We start from the raw sequence: 18678 nt of genomic DNA on the forward strand, positions 1-18678 counted from the left end.
GAAAGGTCAGAAGTCTCCTCTTGTATCCATTAATGCTTCCCTGCCAGCAAGTCCCATCAGCAAGAGAATCTCAGCCCAAGGGGAAGGAAGTTTCTTTTTTACAAAGTTATTTTGTCCGAGGGGAGATTAGGTTTGGTGAGAAATTCACACGTCAAATTATTGCACTTGCCCTAGTCTGAAGCAGAGGAAACTTTCCCCGAGCTTCCTCTGTTTTCCTGATTTTAAGGAGTTTTACGAAACAAAGGCTTTCCGCTCCAAAGCTCTTCATTTTCAGGGGCAGGCCTCTTGTACATACAGCCCAGCAACATGTGACATTTGTTTTAAGTCTCATGATGCACCTGGTTCACACTGAGCAACAGGCTGATCTTGAAGTCTATAAAGCAAACATCACACCGTAATGCTGCTTTAAAAACAGGTGCATTCACTTGCACCACCGTTATCCAGACAAGCTGGTACCAGATCTGGTACACAGTATCACCGTACACAGGTTCTGTGAGCTAGCAAGAGGGAAGCTCAACAGTGGCCAACAATTCACAGCTGCAGCTCCACATAATCCTCCTGCTCAGGAGTCACAGCAGTGTGTTCTGGTTACATTTGAGGAAATCCCATGCTCTCTGTAGAGTGGGAGGATAGAGCGGACCGTAAATGTAAAAGTTCAAAGTCATGTCTGAAACTAGCCTCAGTTTTAAGAATTCTATAATAATTGAGGCCATTAGACAAAGACTGAACACCCCTTCCCCGCTATCTGGAAGGCCACTGGAGCACAAATTCACAGGATTTCTTCTTACCACCACCCCATGGAAGAAATAAAGGGAAAATACTTTAAATACAAACAGTATCAAAACTGAAACAAAGCCAGATCACTTGCATGGAAAGTTAATGAACACCTGTAGAAACGATGGCCCATTTCCAAGCCTGCTGCCAGGAGTATATTTGGACAGAGTGTCATAAGGGCCGGTCTAAATGTTGCACTCATTTAACTAGACGTGTTGATGTCACCCCAATTAAGTTTTACTGGTGCAACTTTATGCATGTGGACACACTTACATCAGTTTAAGTCTGGTTTATATTGGTTATTTAAACAGGCATAAGCTAAATCGATGCACTATCTTACATGGGATGAAAACAGTTTTAAACGAGTGTAAGAGTGCACCAGACAAAGCTGCACCAGTTTAATTAAATCAGGGCAACATCCGAGTTAAAGGCAGTTTGTGTGTAAACAAACCCCATTAGCTGAATGCTAAAGTTGAAGCAGAAGTCACTCCGCTCTGGATTGGAAAGGAAGTGACTCTGGCCCAAAGACTCGGTGTGACTGACTTCCTTAAGGTCTTGAGAAATGCATCCTTAAATAGTTTTCTTCCTCATTGTCACTAATTCCTCCTTCAGCAACTGCACTGTGCATTTGTTTCAGCTCAAGTGAAAGCCATAGGGAAAAGAAGGCTATTTTCTTACAGTAGATGCCAGAATTGAGTCACTCTTGACTTCTGCTTCCAAGCACCCCGAGGAGAGGCGTCACTGTATAAGAGTCATTACCTTTTACAGCAGAGGAGATAAGCAGCCTCCTCCTTTCACCTAGCAACATCAGCACGGTTACATCTTCATAAACCCCTCATGTGCATACGCTGCATTGGTGCCCCTCGGTTGGGTAACACACCAGTGCAAGCCCTGCTGTGCCCTGGTGCACCACATCTGTGTTAGGGTTTGGTGCCAGTGAAACTAGTTACCCTATTGTGGGTTTCCTTAGCCTAGAAACGGCCTAGGTCAGGCATTGGCCTAGAACAGGGAGCACTGAGAGAAGCCCTGCAAAATACAGTGTGCAGGGAAAAGCAGCTTTGACTAGTACTCTTTTTGCCTCTTTCCTTGCAAGAAGTCACAGAAGTCGTTAATTTACAGTAACAACCGGGATTCTGAATTAAATAACCAAAAGTTCCCATGTGCTCCCACTGAGATGCAACAATCAGGGCATGCCACACTTTTCATTATGCCCCTTTGCTAGACAGTTACATGAGGTAGGATGTGCTTGTTGGCTTTAGCAGGGGCACTTACTCCCTCCATAGTCAGTTGGCCTTACCCTGCCAAGAAGGTTGCCTTGCAGAAGTGTCTGTTGCAGCGCTCCAGGAGCCACTTCCTCCAGATGTAACACGTGACACAGATCGGTCAGCTCCTCCTGCCCAAGGGATCCAGTGCCCGTGCTGTCAAAGCTGTCAAAGAGCTCCTTGAGACGGGCTTCATACTGGTCCTGCTCGGCTTCATCCATCCCATCACCCACCACGCTGACCTGCCGGGAGGAAGAGACATTGGATGTTACACTGGTGAAGGGCTTTACCGGACATGCTTTTGCACACTGAGTGATGCAGGCAACTGCACAGTAAACAGTTTCACCAGCAGTTCCGAGTGAGAAGTGTAGCAATCCAAGCGCTGACCTGAAGCCAGGCTAAAATGCCAGAGAGAAGAAACAATCAACTGCCTCTACTGGGCAAAAGAATATGCTACTTGGATGGCTCTGGGCCTCTGCGCTGAGGATTTTTCAGGAGCTCTAATACATCTTGGCTTTACTGAATTCCACAGCCCAGCAACAGAGAAGAGCTTTCTCTCACCCACGCATGTTACCTGTAGCAACACTCAATCTGCATCAATAGAGGTGGATGCTGAAAGAAAAACACAAAGACCTTTAGACAATCACAAGTCAGCTATTACCACTCACTCTCCCTATTATTTTGAACTGGGTGAAAACAGAGAGAGCTCCCTGATTCTAGCAAAGATTTAGGAAAAACTAATCAGGTCCTCGGATTTCTTGATCGGGTGATTTCTTCTGGGATTCTGAATCCATCAAGGTGGTGATGAGTTACTTCTTTCTCAGAGATAATTGAAAAGGGGTGAAAAAGTAAGAAAAATATTAGTGCTGTCAATTAATTGCAGTTAAGTCATGTGATTAACTCAAACAAATTAATTGCAATTAATCACAGTTTTAATTGCACTATGAAACATGAGACTACCAATTGAAATTTATTAAATATTTAGGATGTTTTTCTACATTTTTACATTTATCTTGTATTCTGTGTTGTAACTGAAATCAGTGTATATTTTGATTACAAATATTTCCACTGAAAAATGATAAACAGAAGAAATAGTATATTTCAATTCACTTCATGCAAGTAGCATAGTGCAATCTCTTTGTCCTGAAAGTGCAACTTACAAATGTAGATTTTTTTTGTTTTGTCATATAACTGCTCTCTAAAACAAAATAATGTAAAACTTCAGAGCCTACAAGTCCTCTCAGTCCTACTTCTTGTTCAGCCAATCACTAAGACAAACAAGGTTGGTTACATTTACAGGAGATAATGCTGAGAACAGGCATTTTCATGGCACTTTTGTAGCCGGCATTGCAAGATACAATTGCATTACAGTACTTCTATTAGGTGAACTGGAAAATACTATTTCTTTTGTCTTTTTACAGTGCAAACACTTGGAATCAAAAGTAAATATAAAGTGAGCACCATACACCTTGCATTCTGTGTTGTAATTGAAATCAATATTTGAAAATGTAGAAAACATCCAAAAATTTAAATAAATGGTATTCTATTATTGCTTAACAGTGCTATTAATAGCAATTAATTTTTTAATCACTTGACAGCCCTAAAAAAAAAAATCCTACTTGGCCACTATTAAAGTCTCAGGAAGTTCTGAAGCCCAGCAATTAAATGGATAGCAGAAGGCAATTCTCACGCAAGCCTTTTAGTTTTCAGATCAATTCGGACCAATTACATTAGGGAGGTGGAATCTACTTCCATCTTAGGTCACCTGACCTGCCAGTACCAGAGCCACGTTAACTTACCCCAAACATTTTCTTCAACCCTAACATGAATTGCAAGGAGTGTCATTTGGCTGAGTGGCCCCCGAGTAGCACCAAAGACCTGCTTAGCAATACTCATTAGCTCTGCTTTATTCAGCAGAGACCCAGTATATAATTATTTCTGCACTGCACAGAGGGGACCCCTCTCCCCCCTCTACCCACAAAAGACTGAATGAGTCAGGCTGATGCAAAGAGCTCCCCTGTTTACATGATAGTACTAGCTGCTCTGCAGCAGTTCATCAAACACAGCTTGTTTAGCTTCACTGGAGCCAGCAAATGAGGTGGCGTAAGAAAAGAGTGTTCCCAGGAGCTACATTTATTCCCTAGGTGGTTTAATAATGCTTTGTCTGCAACAGCAATAAGAAAAACAACACACACGGTAGAAACAGAGCTGATTGCAGGTCAACGGTGTGAAGCAAAACTAAGGGACAGATTTCTAGAGCCCTTCATCTGAAATGTCTCGTGCTACATCTTTGTTGTCCTCCACCTTTTACCCTTGCCTGTTATTAGGCTGTAGGCAGGGCCACACCACACACTCCTACAATGCTACACAACATACTGTTACCCGAGAACACACATTTCTACTCTGACCATGCTAGCTTGCTTCATCTTTTCCATCCTACATGTTGCCAGTCTCTTGGGTTGTTTACCAGCAGGAAAAATCACATAGCACCAGCAACCGCTTTCACTGATGGAAAGACCAAGTGTAGCTGTGTACTCCCTTTTCTAGGATGAAAAAAGACTGATTGGTACCCCACCCCCAACCCACACACACACTCTAAAGTCTGGGTTGCCCCCTTTTCTCTACAAGCAGCTCAAGTGCTTCTGTCCACTGCAACTGAGGAGACTGGCATGACAGTAGCATGCAAGACCACTTGAGGTTTTTCTCTACAGTTCAAAATAGTGGCTCATTAAACTGTACAAACTCTCCTGCTCTGGGGAGCTGAGTATATCGAGGCCTATCTCAGTACAGCTACCTGGCCCGGAGGGGGGCATGGATCAGCATTCATGTCGTGCTCCCCGTCAGTACCTGGCCTGAGCTGGGCAAGCTAATGATCCAACCAGCGGACCAAATCTGGTGATGAATCCTGATCACGTGCCACCTAAGGTACATTGCACACAGGCTAAGGAGCCTTGGCCAGGTCAAGCATGGCTCCAGGACTCTGTCAGCACTCATGAAAGGAGCTCCACAAAGCAAAGCTGAATATGCTGCTATGTCATGGAAACCAGCACATATGGGTCAAATTCTTATCACTGTCTCAAGTCCATGCAAAGCGCACAACCATGGCAAGGCTCTTATTGACTTGCAGCTCATTAATGGGGAGCTGAAAAGCTGCAAGCCACGACAGGTGCAAAGTGAGCCATTAAGAGAAAGAGCAAGAAAGCTAAACAAAACTCCTCTCTCTGAAAATAACCCAGCCACAGACCGCCAGCCTCCACATTTTAAAAAACCACCCCCAGAAATGTTACTGGATTACACACACCCACATGAGCGTTTTTGGCCCCTGCTGCCTCCCACCTTCCTTAAAGTCGGGGATTAAGTTAGCTCAGCCTGGGGTTATGCAAATGAATTAATCAGAGGACTCAATCCCAGCTATACATGAGATAGAAGCAGAATTTCCTGCCAGAAATGAAAAAAGAAGAACCCTGCCAAGAACTCAGCATAAACGCGCCATTTTATTAAACCAGTTTTTGGTGTTTCCAGCCTTGCTAACGACACTGAGCAATGGGATCAGACACGGCTACAAAGCAGCTTCTGTAGACGCGCCTTCCATTGTACATTTGTTCCCCTTCTTAAAACTCTGGAACAAGCCATCATTCATGACTGCCGATGAGCTTGCAAGGCCTTATGTGGAATTAGCTGGCTAACCACCCTTTCTGCATATGTACATGGCTATTTATTTGCATTTTTGTCACACACATATCAGAGCATGGAACCATATGCTGACAGACGACATGATCATTAGAAGGATGCAACCCAGGACCTCCTGCACAGGTCTTGGGCTCTAGGAGAATTATTTCGCTGGAGGGCAGCCTGGAGGGACAGGAACATGCAGACATTCTAAGCCAGAAGAGACACTTTGCAAACATGCAGCCTGAGATCACATCCCAAGGCCTCTCAAGTTTAGGAGGTTTTGTATCTGTTTTTGTCTTGCACATTCAGGCTGGCACTCACATCACAATGGGAGAACCCCTGACCAGAGTGCTAATCATGATGAGCGTGGATCTCTCCTCCCCTCCTTATCGCGGGTCTCCTGCAGAACAGGGACCATGAAATAGTTGTGTTAAAGGGTACTTTTGCTTTTATGAGCGACACCTGCAGGGATTCAGGACCGCTACGTTACTCTGACGGCTACTGACATTTCTGCCCAAAAAAACAAGCTTGAAGAAATCCAATGCCCTTCAAGAGCACAGCAAGCCGCAAAATCAGACCTAACAAGCGTTCAGCGGCAGAGGGCTAATCAGCGATAAAGCTGCCTTAAGTCAATGATCTTTGATAATTAGCTTTCAGAAATCCCCAGGGCAGAAGACAGGCCAGCAGACAGGCCATGCTCTCAACACATGGGCTGGATTGTGAATTGCCTTGGTCCTTATGTAATCACTTACACCCACTGTGCACTAGTATAAATGACTCCACAAGGAGTAGAACAATGAAGAATCAGGTCCCTTTTGTTCTCTGTTACAGATACCGTGGCTCCTATATGCCCTGCCCTTCACATCATCTTCACAGCTCACTTTGGTATTCAGACAAGAGGCTGGTGAAGGGAGCACCAAAGGCAGAAACGACAAGAGAGTCAGAACAAACATGAAAGCATAAGGTGTTTCCCAGAACACTATGTTGGGGCTCTGGTGGGAAAAAAGAAGAGGATCTGCTCCTGCACCATAGAGACTGAAGTCCCGACCAGCAGAACTTGTCTGGGTAGCAGACATGGTCCGGCAAAACCTGGCTCAGGTGCCCTGAATTGGGTGGGTGAGAGAGTCCCCTTTTGTAGGCAGTGCTAACCTCTCCGTGACGTGGATTACCTATGACCCTCCTGCCAGCATAGATAGTGTCTACATGAAGCACTCCAGTGGCACAGCTGCAATTCTGCTGCTGTACCACTGTAGCATTTTAAGTATAGATAAGTTTGGTGCAATACACAGCTGTGGGTTTCAACTACCAGACTCTAAACGGTTTGGGTTCTTCCCATCTCAGGACTGGCCTACACTGTGTCTGAACCCTTGTGCTAGCGGACGTGATGCTGACCTCTGCTTAGAAGTCAGCACAGCCTGGGATGAATCATCTTTAGATAACACCACTGCTGACATCTGTTACTTCTGGGGGAATACTGAGCAATGCAGAATTAATGTTCTGTGCAGAATTTCTTTTTTCCCCTCGCAGAAGTGGGCTGTAGAGCTGCTGGCTGCCATTAGGGGCTGCTGGACCCAGCAGAGCCCAGCTCGCAAATAGAAGGTATCGCCGGGGGTGTGTGGGCAGGGAGAAGAGGTGGAGCTGGAGAGTTCCTAGCAGGCACAGTTGCCAGCATGCCCTGAAGGAAGGGGGCGATGTGCAGGAAATTCTCTACAAACCCAACACTCAGCATCAGGCTGTTTTCCCTCCGGATGCCTAGGCTTGGGGGAGGGGTACAGGTGTCTGAGCTGGGGGCCCTGCAGGTGGGCTCTGGAGGATAGAGGGTGCGGGTGTCTAGGCTGGAAGGATGCCCCATAGTGGGTTCGGGGGTAGGGATAAGGGTGTGGGTGTCTGGGCTGGGGGGTACCCCGCAGCTGGGCCCTGGGGGGGAAGTGGTGCTGGTTTTGGGGCAGGGGTTGCCCCACGGCTGGGCTCTGGGGGTAGGAGGTGTGGGTGTCAGGGCTGTGAGGGGCCCTGTGGCTGGGCTCTAAGGGGAAGGGGGCAGAGAAACAGGAACTGGGTTGTCACAGGGGTTTCTTTAACAGTCTACTCCCAGGGGAATATTTGTTGTTGCCTGTATTACCAAAAATAATTGAAACTGGCCTGATTACATAGCGTTATTTTGACAACTAAAATGTGCAGAATTTTAAAATATTGTGCGCAGAATTTTTTGGCACAAAATTCGCCCAGGAGTAAACTGTGCTCAGACACAACAGAACTTCATTGCGTTAACCAGCCCCTAAAGACAGCTTTGCCCACGTGTTGCACCATGTCAGCTGAAGTCAGATGCAGCACTGAAAGGTCCCAGATTTAAAAAAAAGAAGGGGGCTGGTGGCAAAAGAGTTCTCATAATGGGTTCTTATTATTTCTACTGTGGTACGATCTAGGGGTCCCAGTCAGGAACCTATTGTGCTAGGCGCTGCACATGCATCTATCAGAAGGATGGTCCCTCCACCAAAAAGCTTATAATGCAAGTATAAGATGAGATAACAGATGGGTATAGACAGATGTGGGCGGGGGAGGAATGGGGGGTTCTCTGGAGGCCAAGGGAACAGCAAGACCAATATGATTATTGCAATAATCAGCAGTCACAGCACACCAGCTGCTCACCTATTGTGCAGTGTCATGTACGCGTTACAGTGAGTTTTAAGGAGGGGTGTGAAAGAACGTGAGGACATTGGGGATTTTTACAGGGAGCTCCACTTATGCATGAGGGATGGGGCAAAGTGCAAAGGTGTCGAGGAGAACGTCAGACCAATGGGCAATGCAGGCTGGCATTGTTGGCAAAGCAAACCCTAAATCGTTGCCTCTGTTGGCCGGTGAGGAGAGGGTTTAGTGATCTTTCAGACACACTGCAAGGCGTATTTCCAGACCATGGTAGGGGAAAGATCACGGAATACTTCAGGTTCAAAACTCAGGAATCTTTGCAGTCCCTCCCCAGCTGCAGAGAGCATGTGTTCCGTACCCCCACTTTGCAGGAAAGCATTGCAGAGAATTGCATGTTAGATAGATAAGAGAGATGTATGGAAGGTAATTCACCTTTCTGTAGGCCATCTAATAATCACCTTCAGCTAAAGCCAACCAGAGAGGCTGGGGCAGCCTCCCCCACACACCCTCCAGTTTATAATCCAGGCTCCAGAACACAGGACACTCTGTAAAGTGAGTCAAGATGCCTGCTCAGCTCTCTGCCTTATTCAGCAGTGCTTAGAGAGCTCTTGCCTCACGAGCTCACAACATCAACTGGCACCAGAAAAGCCAAGGAGTGTGGAAAGGGTGACCAGTCAGCAAGTGTGAAAAATCAGGACGTGGGGGGGGGGGTTAATAAGAGCCTATATAAGAAAAAGCCCCAAATATTTGGACTGTCCCTATAAAAATCGGAACATCTGGTCACCCTAAGTGTGGAGCCACCACCAAGCAGCTCAGTTACCGAAGCCAGCAGTAGCAGAACACTGTACTGTAGTGAGCCTCTGACCTCCAGCAATTTCAAGTGCAGAAACTGACTGTGTGTCACCACTGAGGGTTATGTGCCATTGGGGGTGGTAGGGGAGATGTGACAGCAGCAGATTGGCAGGGGAAAGAAGGCCTAGAAGAGGGGGAACAAAACAAAAATACGAAGCCAGAGTTAAACTCAGGCCTTTCATCTCCCCTCCAGATGGCCCAGCAGCTGATACGAGATGGAATGTCTGGCCTGTCCTCACGGCTCAGTCGCTCCCCAGACGTGCATAAAAAAAGCTGCAGCAAGAGCAATGCTCAGGCACAGCTGATGGCATCACCCACGTCCGGGATCACTCTCTAGCTGCGAGATGCAGTCTCCAAGTTTTATATCCATCTATCTCGAGGGGGGTTATTTTGGTAAAGTAGTTTTGCTCAGCCTCACATTCAACCCTTCATTGTACGTGTTTTACAGCACCAAAGTCCTTGTATTTACCCTCTCAACATTAAAAGTTTCAACAGATGGTTCAGCACAGAAAACCAAAGGTTTATCTGCTTTAACATAATGATGGCTCTTCGTTCATCAGAGCCTCAAGGTGGCTTCAGCCCTTAAAAGTATTAGCAAAGCACTAAAGCTGGAAGATGGTGAAACTTTTAGGAGGGACAAATCCGCCAACAGAAATTGATAGTGTAGCAAATTTCCAGTTAGCATCAGGGAAGTTTTATGGGTGATTCTTAACAGAAAATAAGCTTAGGAAAATAGGTTGGATGTTATAATATTTATAATGAAGGTATCCTTCCCTATACATACATTTTGTGAAGCATCACAGTAAATCAGTTGTATGGAGGATGAAAGGAAAATATTTCAACTGTGGAGGAGACCAATTCAACCTTCCTGCTAATTTCCAGACCTCTTAGATTAAATCCACCTTCTCAAGAGAACCAGAAAACCTTCACAATACATGTTGCAGAGACCTGATACAACTTAATTTCAAGCTAAATTTAATAATACAGGCTCCAGAGATGACTGCTACTTAGAATGATAAACGCTTGAATCAATATCAAGCTTCAAGCTTTCGTATAAAACTAATGAGAGGTAGATTTACCTGATCAACCAATAACATGATCAGGTAAGAATATTCCAATTAGCACAGCACAAATGAACACTGCATTTCTAAGTCTGTAATCAACACCACAGCAACGCTGTTATAGGAGGAAAACCACTCAAAGCATTGGCCACTTTCCTTTAAAGGAATATCATTTTCTGTCATTTTGCATTTTCACGGCCACATTCAATCCTGTCCATTTAAGTCACGTTCCTTCAAAAATGTCTCTCTTAGCTACTGCCCTGCACCCTAATTTTTTTATATTCATGAATAAGCTATCATCCAAAGGATCACAAAAGTAATTCCTTTTAAGAAATAGCAGTGATACGGTACCTATGGTTTTGCCATTAGTCTTCACTGCTTTGTAGATCTGAATGGTTGCCAGTTAGGCAGTCTTATTAGAGTACTGTATCATAAACCACCATCAAAACAAGAACATTAATTTCAGAAGACAAGAAGCCATTTTTGCAGCACTCCTCCCACGCTGAAAAGCAAGATCATAGTTTGACAGGTTAAACTGTAACTTATTCTTCTCTTTCCACTGATTTGACAATAGGAATTACACAGGCATATGGCTAGGAGAAAAAAAGTGGTTGTGTTTAAAAAAAAAAGGGCCTTTTCACAAGATAAATAAAACATCCACTGAAATGACTGATATTTGAGCTCACTGAAAGGTCTGCGATTGGGTTGTCTTATCTAACGTCATTATCTCTCCCAGTTAATGAACTCTCTCTCATCCATCTGAGCAGTGTCTACATTGGCATGATTCACCACCTACTTCCGATATATATATTCTGCAAACTCAGGCTCTTTGCTTTTTATGCATTTCAGAAAATTTCTAAAATAAAGCCATGTCACTCTCAGTCTTACGGAACCTTATTTCATCTCACGAGAGCAACAGTTCCCTGACATGTCAGACAATGCAAAAAGGCAATGGGGCAGAGAAGCCAAAGGGGGGAAAAAACCCAAAAAGACAATTTTGCATATGGCACCTTAGTATCAGTAAGTCACTTTACAACACATTGAACTCTCTTGAAGGGTCACCACCAAAGTCAATTCTCCAGCTGGCATCTGCACTTTCCCATTAAGTGTACTAATAATTTTTGCAGCCCAATACTAGTCACCAACCTCACACTCATCTATCACCATGTTCCCCCCTCTAATTATTCAACACAGCCTGTATTTCCAATAAAACTCTTAACGCCTTTTAAAGTTGGCAGGGAAAGGGAATTCTGCTAGCCGTGTTTTGCTAGTCTGTCAGGGAGCACAAGATAAATTGTGTATAAAGTGCTCTAAATGTATGTCAATAGCTCAGAAAGACACGCACTGCTTTGAATATTCACAACACTTCAGTATTAGCATTGTAATAGCCTCAATAATAAAGCCTTTGCATCAATAAGAAAAAATAATGTGCCCATCTGTTTTGATTGTAGAAACTACTGCAATTTGCACATTGCGAGAACTTTAGAAACCCTCTGTGTGGTAAAACCCAAGGTATATACACAGAGCTAATTATTTTCAAAGTAAACAAAGCAAGCGGCAGCTATATCCCACAACATCACATTTGTCTGGAAATAAGCAATTACGTAATTTGCAAGGAGTTCTCAACCCTGTACTTGCTCTGGTAAGTCTTTTGTCTCTCCCTAGCCTATCAGTGCTGACTCACTGCCATAACACTGAGCATCTATTTAATAGCAGGAATCAGGCTTTAGCACCGTAACCTTTTTATTACCATTTTCCCCTCAGTTGGGCAAATGAAAATCCAAGAAGATTCAAAGGATTAAAGAAAAAAAAATTAATTCACACAGCAGGTAAAACCCCAGGTTTTCCCTCTCACTTTACAATTCTGCTAGGCTGATGCATGGGCTTCCATGCCCTTTCTGAGGCCCCAATCCTGCAGCTGAAACTCTGCAATAGCAGGGGTGTGCCCTGGCTGATCAAATTGCAGAATCAGGGATTAGGATGTGTCAGGATTTTCTCCTTGTTTGCAGCTGCAGCTCCATGCCCTCCCTTCTGCCAAACACCTTTCGAGATTGTCCAAAATCTTAAAGAGCTCACGTTTTACCACCAGACAGCAGATGCTGTCTGGAAACTTACTTACAGAGGTAGCTTTGTTTTCAGTAACAGATCAATCACTAGACAACCAATATTATTAAAACCTAAAGAGCAGTGACCATCTGTTTCTTTAAGTGTAGAGTCAGGTAACTTGGGCTCAACATTTATATTTTTTAAAAAACAAACTTTAAAAAAACAAAACAAAACCCACATCTTCCCATGGAACCAGACTCAAAACCCTGAGGCTATCAATCAAAAACAGAGCTCATGTGGATTCCAAACAAACTCAAACCACTGTGCAAGGGCAGGGCAGGCAGAGCAGGCAATGGGCAAGCAACAACAATGAAACTGACTAGCCGGTTTCTATTGTCCAAGCCCAGTAAAATGCAGAGACACCAGCATTAGTGGTGAAAAGCCAGCCAGTTCCTTCCTGATGGACAGCGTTATTAACAGCACTAGGAAGGAAGGTTTGGGATATATTCCAGCCAAATACCCCTGAGATGCTGCTTATTCTCCCCCTCACCCCAAGTGAATCCCACGCAGGGACAAGAAGGGTTATCTGATGGCAAAGAAAAATGACTATGTGAATCTTGCATGGGGGCTTTGCTCTCTTTCAGTACAAACAAAGGATCACTGTCCATCCTTAGCAACCCGGACAATGTCCTCAATTCACATAGCCACTGCGGGCAGCCAAACGGGCACATCCCAGCTCTGCTCTCACCTACGCTAGCCTGAGCCAGGAGCCATCCGGTTGCAGTTCATGGAGTTACACTGGTGTAAAACTGGCCAGCACCCAGACCAGGATCAGACCTCTGAACTGTGTCCCCCCCAGCCCTCACTCACCTTCCTGGGAATGAAGCTCTCGCACAGTGACCGCCTGCACCCCAAGTGCCACTGCAAAGCAAAGGGGGAGGCTTTTGTTAGCGCTTCAGGACGGTACAATGCACCCCAAGCCCCTGCCGCTGTTCTGAGCCAGCGTCCTTCACAGGAGCCTGCACGGGGACAGCACACGCAGCATTAACATCTCTAAGGAGCCAGCTTTACAAAAGGGAGCTGCAAGCTGCTGCCAGCTGAATGCACCCCTCCCCACTACCTCCCCTGCCCCTTCCCCTCCCTCGGCTCACTTCTCCCCAGCCCCCTTCCTCTGCTTCCCTCATCAATGCACCCCTCCCCACTACCTCCCCTGCCCCTTCCCCTCCCTCTGCTCACTTCTCCCCAGCCCCCTTCCTCTGCTTCCCTCATCAATGCACCCCTCCCCACTACCTCCTCTGCCCCTTCCCCTCCCTCTACTCACTTCCCCCCTGCCCACTTCCTCTGCTTCCCTCATCAATGCACCCCTCCCCACTACCTCCTCTGCCCCTTCCCCTCCCTCTGCTCACTCCTCCCCAGCCCCCTTCCTCTGCTTCCCTCATCAATGCACCGCTCCCCACCAGCTCCCCTGCCCCTTCCCCTCCCTCTGTTCACTCTCCCCAGCCCCCTTCCTCTGCTTCCCTCATCAATGCACCCCTCCCCACTACCTCCTCTGCCCCTTCCCCTCCCTCTGCTCACTTCTCCCAAGCCCCCTTCCTCTGCTTCCCTCATCAATGCAACCCTCCCCACCAGCTCCCCTGCCCCTTCCCCTCCCTCTGCTCACTTCCCCCCTGCCCCCTTCCTCTGCTTCCCTCATCAATGCAACCCTCCCCCCCACCTCCCCTGCCCCTTCCCCTCCCTGGGCTCACTTCCCCCTGCCCCCTTCCTCTGCTTCCCTCATCAATGTTCCCTTATCGCTCCCCTCTCAAGACTCCCTACCAGCTCCCGCTCCCTTCTTCTGCTGCCCCCTCCTCAACGCCCCTTTCCCATCTTCAATGCATCCCTCACCGCACCCTCGCACAAGCTCCCTCTCACTCTCTTCAATCCACCCCACTGCTCCCATTCCTAGATTCACCCTGTGTACCCCACCCGCCAGCTCCCTCCCCCTCAATGCATCTCAGTGCACCTCACCCCTCCCCTGTGCATCCTCACCCAGCTCCCTTTCCCACAATGCACCCCATCTCTCCTCTTCACTGTACCCCAACCCTCACCCATGCACCCCTCACCCAGGCAGCTCCCTCCCCCTCAATGCATCCCAGTGCACCCCATCCACCTCCCTTTCCCTCAGTGCACCCCTCCCCATGCACCCCCACCCAGCCAGCTCCCTCTCCCCAATGCACCCCATCCCTCCCCCATTCACCCCCACCCAGCCAGCTCCCTCCCCCTCAATGCACCCCCTCCCCTCCCCTCCCCTCCCCATGCACCCTCACCCAGCTAGCTCCCTCCCCATCAATGCACCCCCACCCAGCCAGCTCCGTCCTCCTCAATGCACCCCCACCGAGCCAGCTCCCTCCCCTCCCCTCCCCATGCACCCCCACCCAGCCAGCTTCCTCTCCCCAATGCACCCCCACCCAGCCAGCTCCCTCTCCCCAATGCACCCCCACCCAGCCAGCTCCGTCCTCCTCAATGCACCCCACCCCGTGCGCCCCACCCCACTCCCTCCCCTCAATGCACCCCAGTGCACCCCTCCCCCACGCACCCTCCGAGCCCGCTCCCCGGACGCCGCCTCCCTCCGCAGCCGGCCGGCCCGGCGCCCCGTACCCACCTCAGAGCCCGGCGCGCCCGGCCGCCGCCCCCGCTCCCATGCCCGGCCCGGCGGCTCGCTCCGGCTCCCCGCGCCGAGCCGGGGCCGTTGCCCGAGCGCTGCAGGCGGGAGGCAGCCGGCGCCAGGCCGAGCGGGGCGGGGACGGGCCGGGCACCGCCCGCCGGGGAGGAGCTGCCGGAGCCCGCCCCGCGAGGCAGACGCGTCCCGGCCCCGGGAGGGAGGAGCCCGCGGGAAAGGGGGGTCCGCTTCACCCCCCAGTACCCCCGAAACCCACCTGGGCGCTGAGAGCCGGGCCGAGCCCTGCCTGCCTGCGGCCCCCTATTTATTCCTGCCGGTCACTATCAGCCTGTATGGCCCGAGGCCCTGACAGCCGCAGGGCCAGGCTACGCCGCGGCCGCAGCACCGCTGGGACCTTCGTGAGGACGCTCCGGTTCTCCGCCTCCCCGAGAGGCAGCGGCTCAGTCGAGGGGCGAAGCCCTCTGGTCAGAATAGCGCCGCTTACGCCGGCGTGTAGCCCGGCCTCCTCCGCCTCCTCCCCGGGGTGCTGCAGCACCCCCGGCTTGAAGTGGTTTCCATCTGATAGGGTTTCCAGTTTGGTTCAATGGCTCTCAGCCCCCTCATGCTCACAGCCTGGTCTGTCTCAGGTAGCCAGGCTGGGGCGTGGGATGGTGGTGAGATCACCCCCAAGCAGTGGGGAGCTGGAGCTGGTTCACAAGAACCGGTTGTTACATTTAGAAGCCAGTGTAGAACCGGTTATTAAAGGGGCCAGCGGGTGGGCAAACTCTGGTCCATGGGCCACATCCAGCCTGCGGGACTGTCCTGTCCAGCCCACCTGAGCTCTCAGCTGGGGAGACTCCTGCAGCCCCACTCCTGCTTCCTCCCCACCTCGCAGCATGGTAGGGGCGGCTAGGATGGGGTTGGATAAGGGGCAGGGAGCGGTTGGAGGGGGCAGAGGGTCTGGGGCTGGTGGTCAGGGGATGGGGAACAGGGGGTTGGGTAGGTGTGGGAGTTCCAGGGGTCTTTTGGGGTGGTGGTGGATGGGGTTGGGGCAGTCAGGGGACAGAGAGCGGGGTGAGTTTGGTAGGGGGTGGGGTCCCGGAGGGCAGTTAGGGTGGGGGGTCTCAGGAGGAGGTGGTCAGGGGCAAGGAGTGGAGGGATTGATGGGTTGTGGGTTCTGAGGGGGGCAGTTGGGGGCAGGAAGTAGGTTGGAGGCAGATGGTTGGGTGGGGGCAGACAGGCCTGTGGGCTTGTACTCACTGTGTGGTTCCCTACCAGGTCTTTGGTGGCACTTCGGCAGTGGGGGGGTGGGTCTTCACTCGCCCCAGGTGAAGGACCCGCCACCAAAATGCCACCGAAAACCCAGAGTGAGTGAAGACCCTCCCCCCCCAGCCAAAATGCTGCTGAGGACTCGGTGGGGAACAGGTTATTAGGATTTGGGGAGCTCATCCCTGCCGCCAAGTATTGTGTGCAGCTTTTGTAAGAGCAGCGGGTCTGAGGCTCAACATCAGATTGACTGTTGACCTCCCCGGCCTTCCGATAGGCCTGCCATAGGTCCTGTGCTTTCATGTGGCACTGCTCCTGATCCCAGTTGTGCCCTCTCTCCTGCATGCCCTGTGCAATCTGCTTGTAGATGTCCACATTTCTGTGGCTGTTCTGTAGCTGTGCCGCACCGCTGCTTCTTTCCATTGGCCCAGGAGATCCAATACCTCCTGTCTGCTCTCATTTGGAATACGTCTGCAGTGTGTAGCTGGCATGACGCTGTCGGAAGACAGGATACTGGGCTAGATGGATCTTTAATCTGCCCCAGTATGGCCGTTCTTATGTAGTTATGGTCAGCTTGGCAGCTGTACACAACAATGGAGAGCTGCTAAGTGCTCACCACCAAGCTGGACAATCAGGAAAAAGCATTTAAAAAATTCACAGGACTTTAAGGCGGGGGGGGGGGGCTTCCCATCTCTGTGACCCCTGTGTAGTGGAGTTCATAATTGTGACCGGAAAGGTCAGTGTCAGGCATTGTGGGACAGTTGCTGGAGGACTGTTATGGTCCACATAAGTATGCACTGTGTCGACGTCAGTACATTGACCATGGCTCAATGCCACTTGAGGAGTTTGCATCGCTGTAACACAGGGGTGGGCAAACTTTTTGGCTCGAGGGCCACATCTGGGTGGGGAAATTGCAAGCAGGGCCATGAATGTAGGGCTGGGGCAGAGGGTTGCGGTGCGAGAGGGGGTGCGGTGTACAGGAAGGGACTCAGGGCAGGGGGTTGGGGTGCGAGAGGGAGTGCGTAGTGTGGGAGGGGGTGCAGTGTGCAGGAGGGGACTCAGGGCAGGGGGTTGGGGTGCGGGAGGGAGTGCGGTGTCTGGGAGGGGGCTCAGGGCAGGGGATTGGGGTGCAAGAGAGGGTGCAGAGTGCGGGAGGGGGCTCAGGGCAGGGGTTTGAAGTGCAGGAGGGCTGCAGCGTGTGGGCTCCAACCTGGCGCCGCTTACCTTGAGCAGCTCTGGGGTGGCAGCGGTGCACAGCGGGGCTAAGGCAGGCTCCCGGAAGCAGCCAGCACCATGTTCCTGCGGCCCCTGGGTGTGGGCTGGGGCAGGCGGCTCTGCGCGCTGCCCTCATCTGTGGGTACCTCCCCCTAAGCTCCCATTGGCCGCAGTTCCCTGTTCCCAGCCAATGGGAGCTGCGGAGGGAGGTGCCTGCAGGCGAGGGCAGCACGCAGAGCCATCTGCCCCCTCTCACTCCTCCCAGGGGCCACAGGGACATGGTGCTGGCCGCTTCCGGGAGCGGCACAGGGCCAGGGCAGGCAGGGAGTCTGCCTTAGCCCCACTGCACCATGGGGTTGGCAATCCCGTGGACAGATCCAAAGCCCTGACAGGCCAGATCTAGCCCACGGGTCATAGTTTGCCCACCCCTGCGGTAACAGATCACTTACATTGTTAGTAGACAAATTGAAGTGTAGACACATGTACAACTAGGTTGACAGAAGGTGGCTTATGTTGACCTAACTATGTAGTGAAGCAAATCTCTTTGTTCCAGATCCTTAAATGTATCTGGGCTCGGAACTTGGCCTTTTCCTCTCTTACTAGTAACATCTTAACACAAGTGAAAGGATTTTTACGATACAAGGCCACAGTCCGGTAAACGTTCCATGCAGGTGAACCCCTGTGCCTTCACAGAGCCTGCCCACACAGCCCACCTTCCAGGGGCCAGTGCCCAGTTTAATTGGCTCTGTTTATGGTCTTTATTTGCTTGTTGCAGTTCACTCAGCTTAGATCATGACAGATCTTTGAAGCCGGTTTCACTTTCGTTCATTGTCAGTTTTACTTTCAGTGAGTGCTGGATTTCAAACATGGTAAGGGATTGGTTTATTTGTTTAAAAACTCTTTTCATTGGATGAATTTACATTGTGGAAACTTTCCTATTGGCTCCAGGGTTTACAATAGCTTTTGTTTACCAAATTCACATTTTGGTCCAAACGTAGTCTCCGTTAAACAGAGAATACAGGATGCTGTCAAGTGATTTATTTTATAATCCTGCATTTTCTCTTCACTTCTTGGGGCTTGTTCCCATTGAAAACATTCATGATCCACCCAGATCTGCAAGATCTGGAAGGCTTTTGTATCTATTGGGTTTCCATTGCTAAAGGATCCTCCCCCAGCCTAAGGGGAGGACCCACAGGACCACAGAACCCACTGATTACGGGGGACAACTAATAAAAGAACAGGGACAGGA

General features: G+C 49.5%; 1 protein-coding gene across 11 annotated transcripts in view; it reads right to left on the reverse strand.

The window, feature by feature from the left end:
* Nucleotides 1–14969, reverse strand: part of NIN (ninein) — a 123131-nt gene extending 108162 nt beyond the window's left edge. For 6 of the 11 annotated variants that reach the window (XM_030562850.1, XM_030562840.1, XM_030562845.1 and 3 more), the window contains exons 1-3: nucleotides 14886–14904; nucleotides 13181–13231; nucleotides 2072–2278 (exon numbers count right to left, since the gene is read on the reverse strand). In XM_030562850.1, the coding sequence (XP_030418710.1) occupies nucleotides 2072–2257 (186 nt within the window). In that variant the 5' untranslated portion in view covers nucleotides 2258–2278; nucleotides 13181–13231; nucleotides 14886–14904. Of the gene's footprint in view, nucleotides 1–2071; nucleotides 2279–13180; nucleotides 13296–14885; nucleotides 14906–14947 lie in introns of those variants that run through there. The other 5 variants (XM_030562844.1, XM_030562848.1, XM_030562849.1 and 2 more) reach the window with 3 other exon arrangements.
* Nucleotides 14970–18678: the final 3709 nt, after the last annotated feature.

This window comes from Gopherus evgoodei, chromosome 4 (assembly GCF_007399415.2).
Source record: "Gopherus evgoodei ecotype Sinaloan lineage chromosome 4, rGopEvg1_v1.p, whole genome shotgun sequence".
Taxonomy (NCBI): Eukaryota; Metazoa; Chordata; order Testudines; family Testudinidae; genus Gopherus; species Gopherus evgoodei.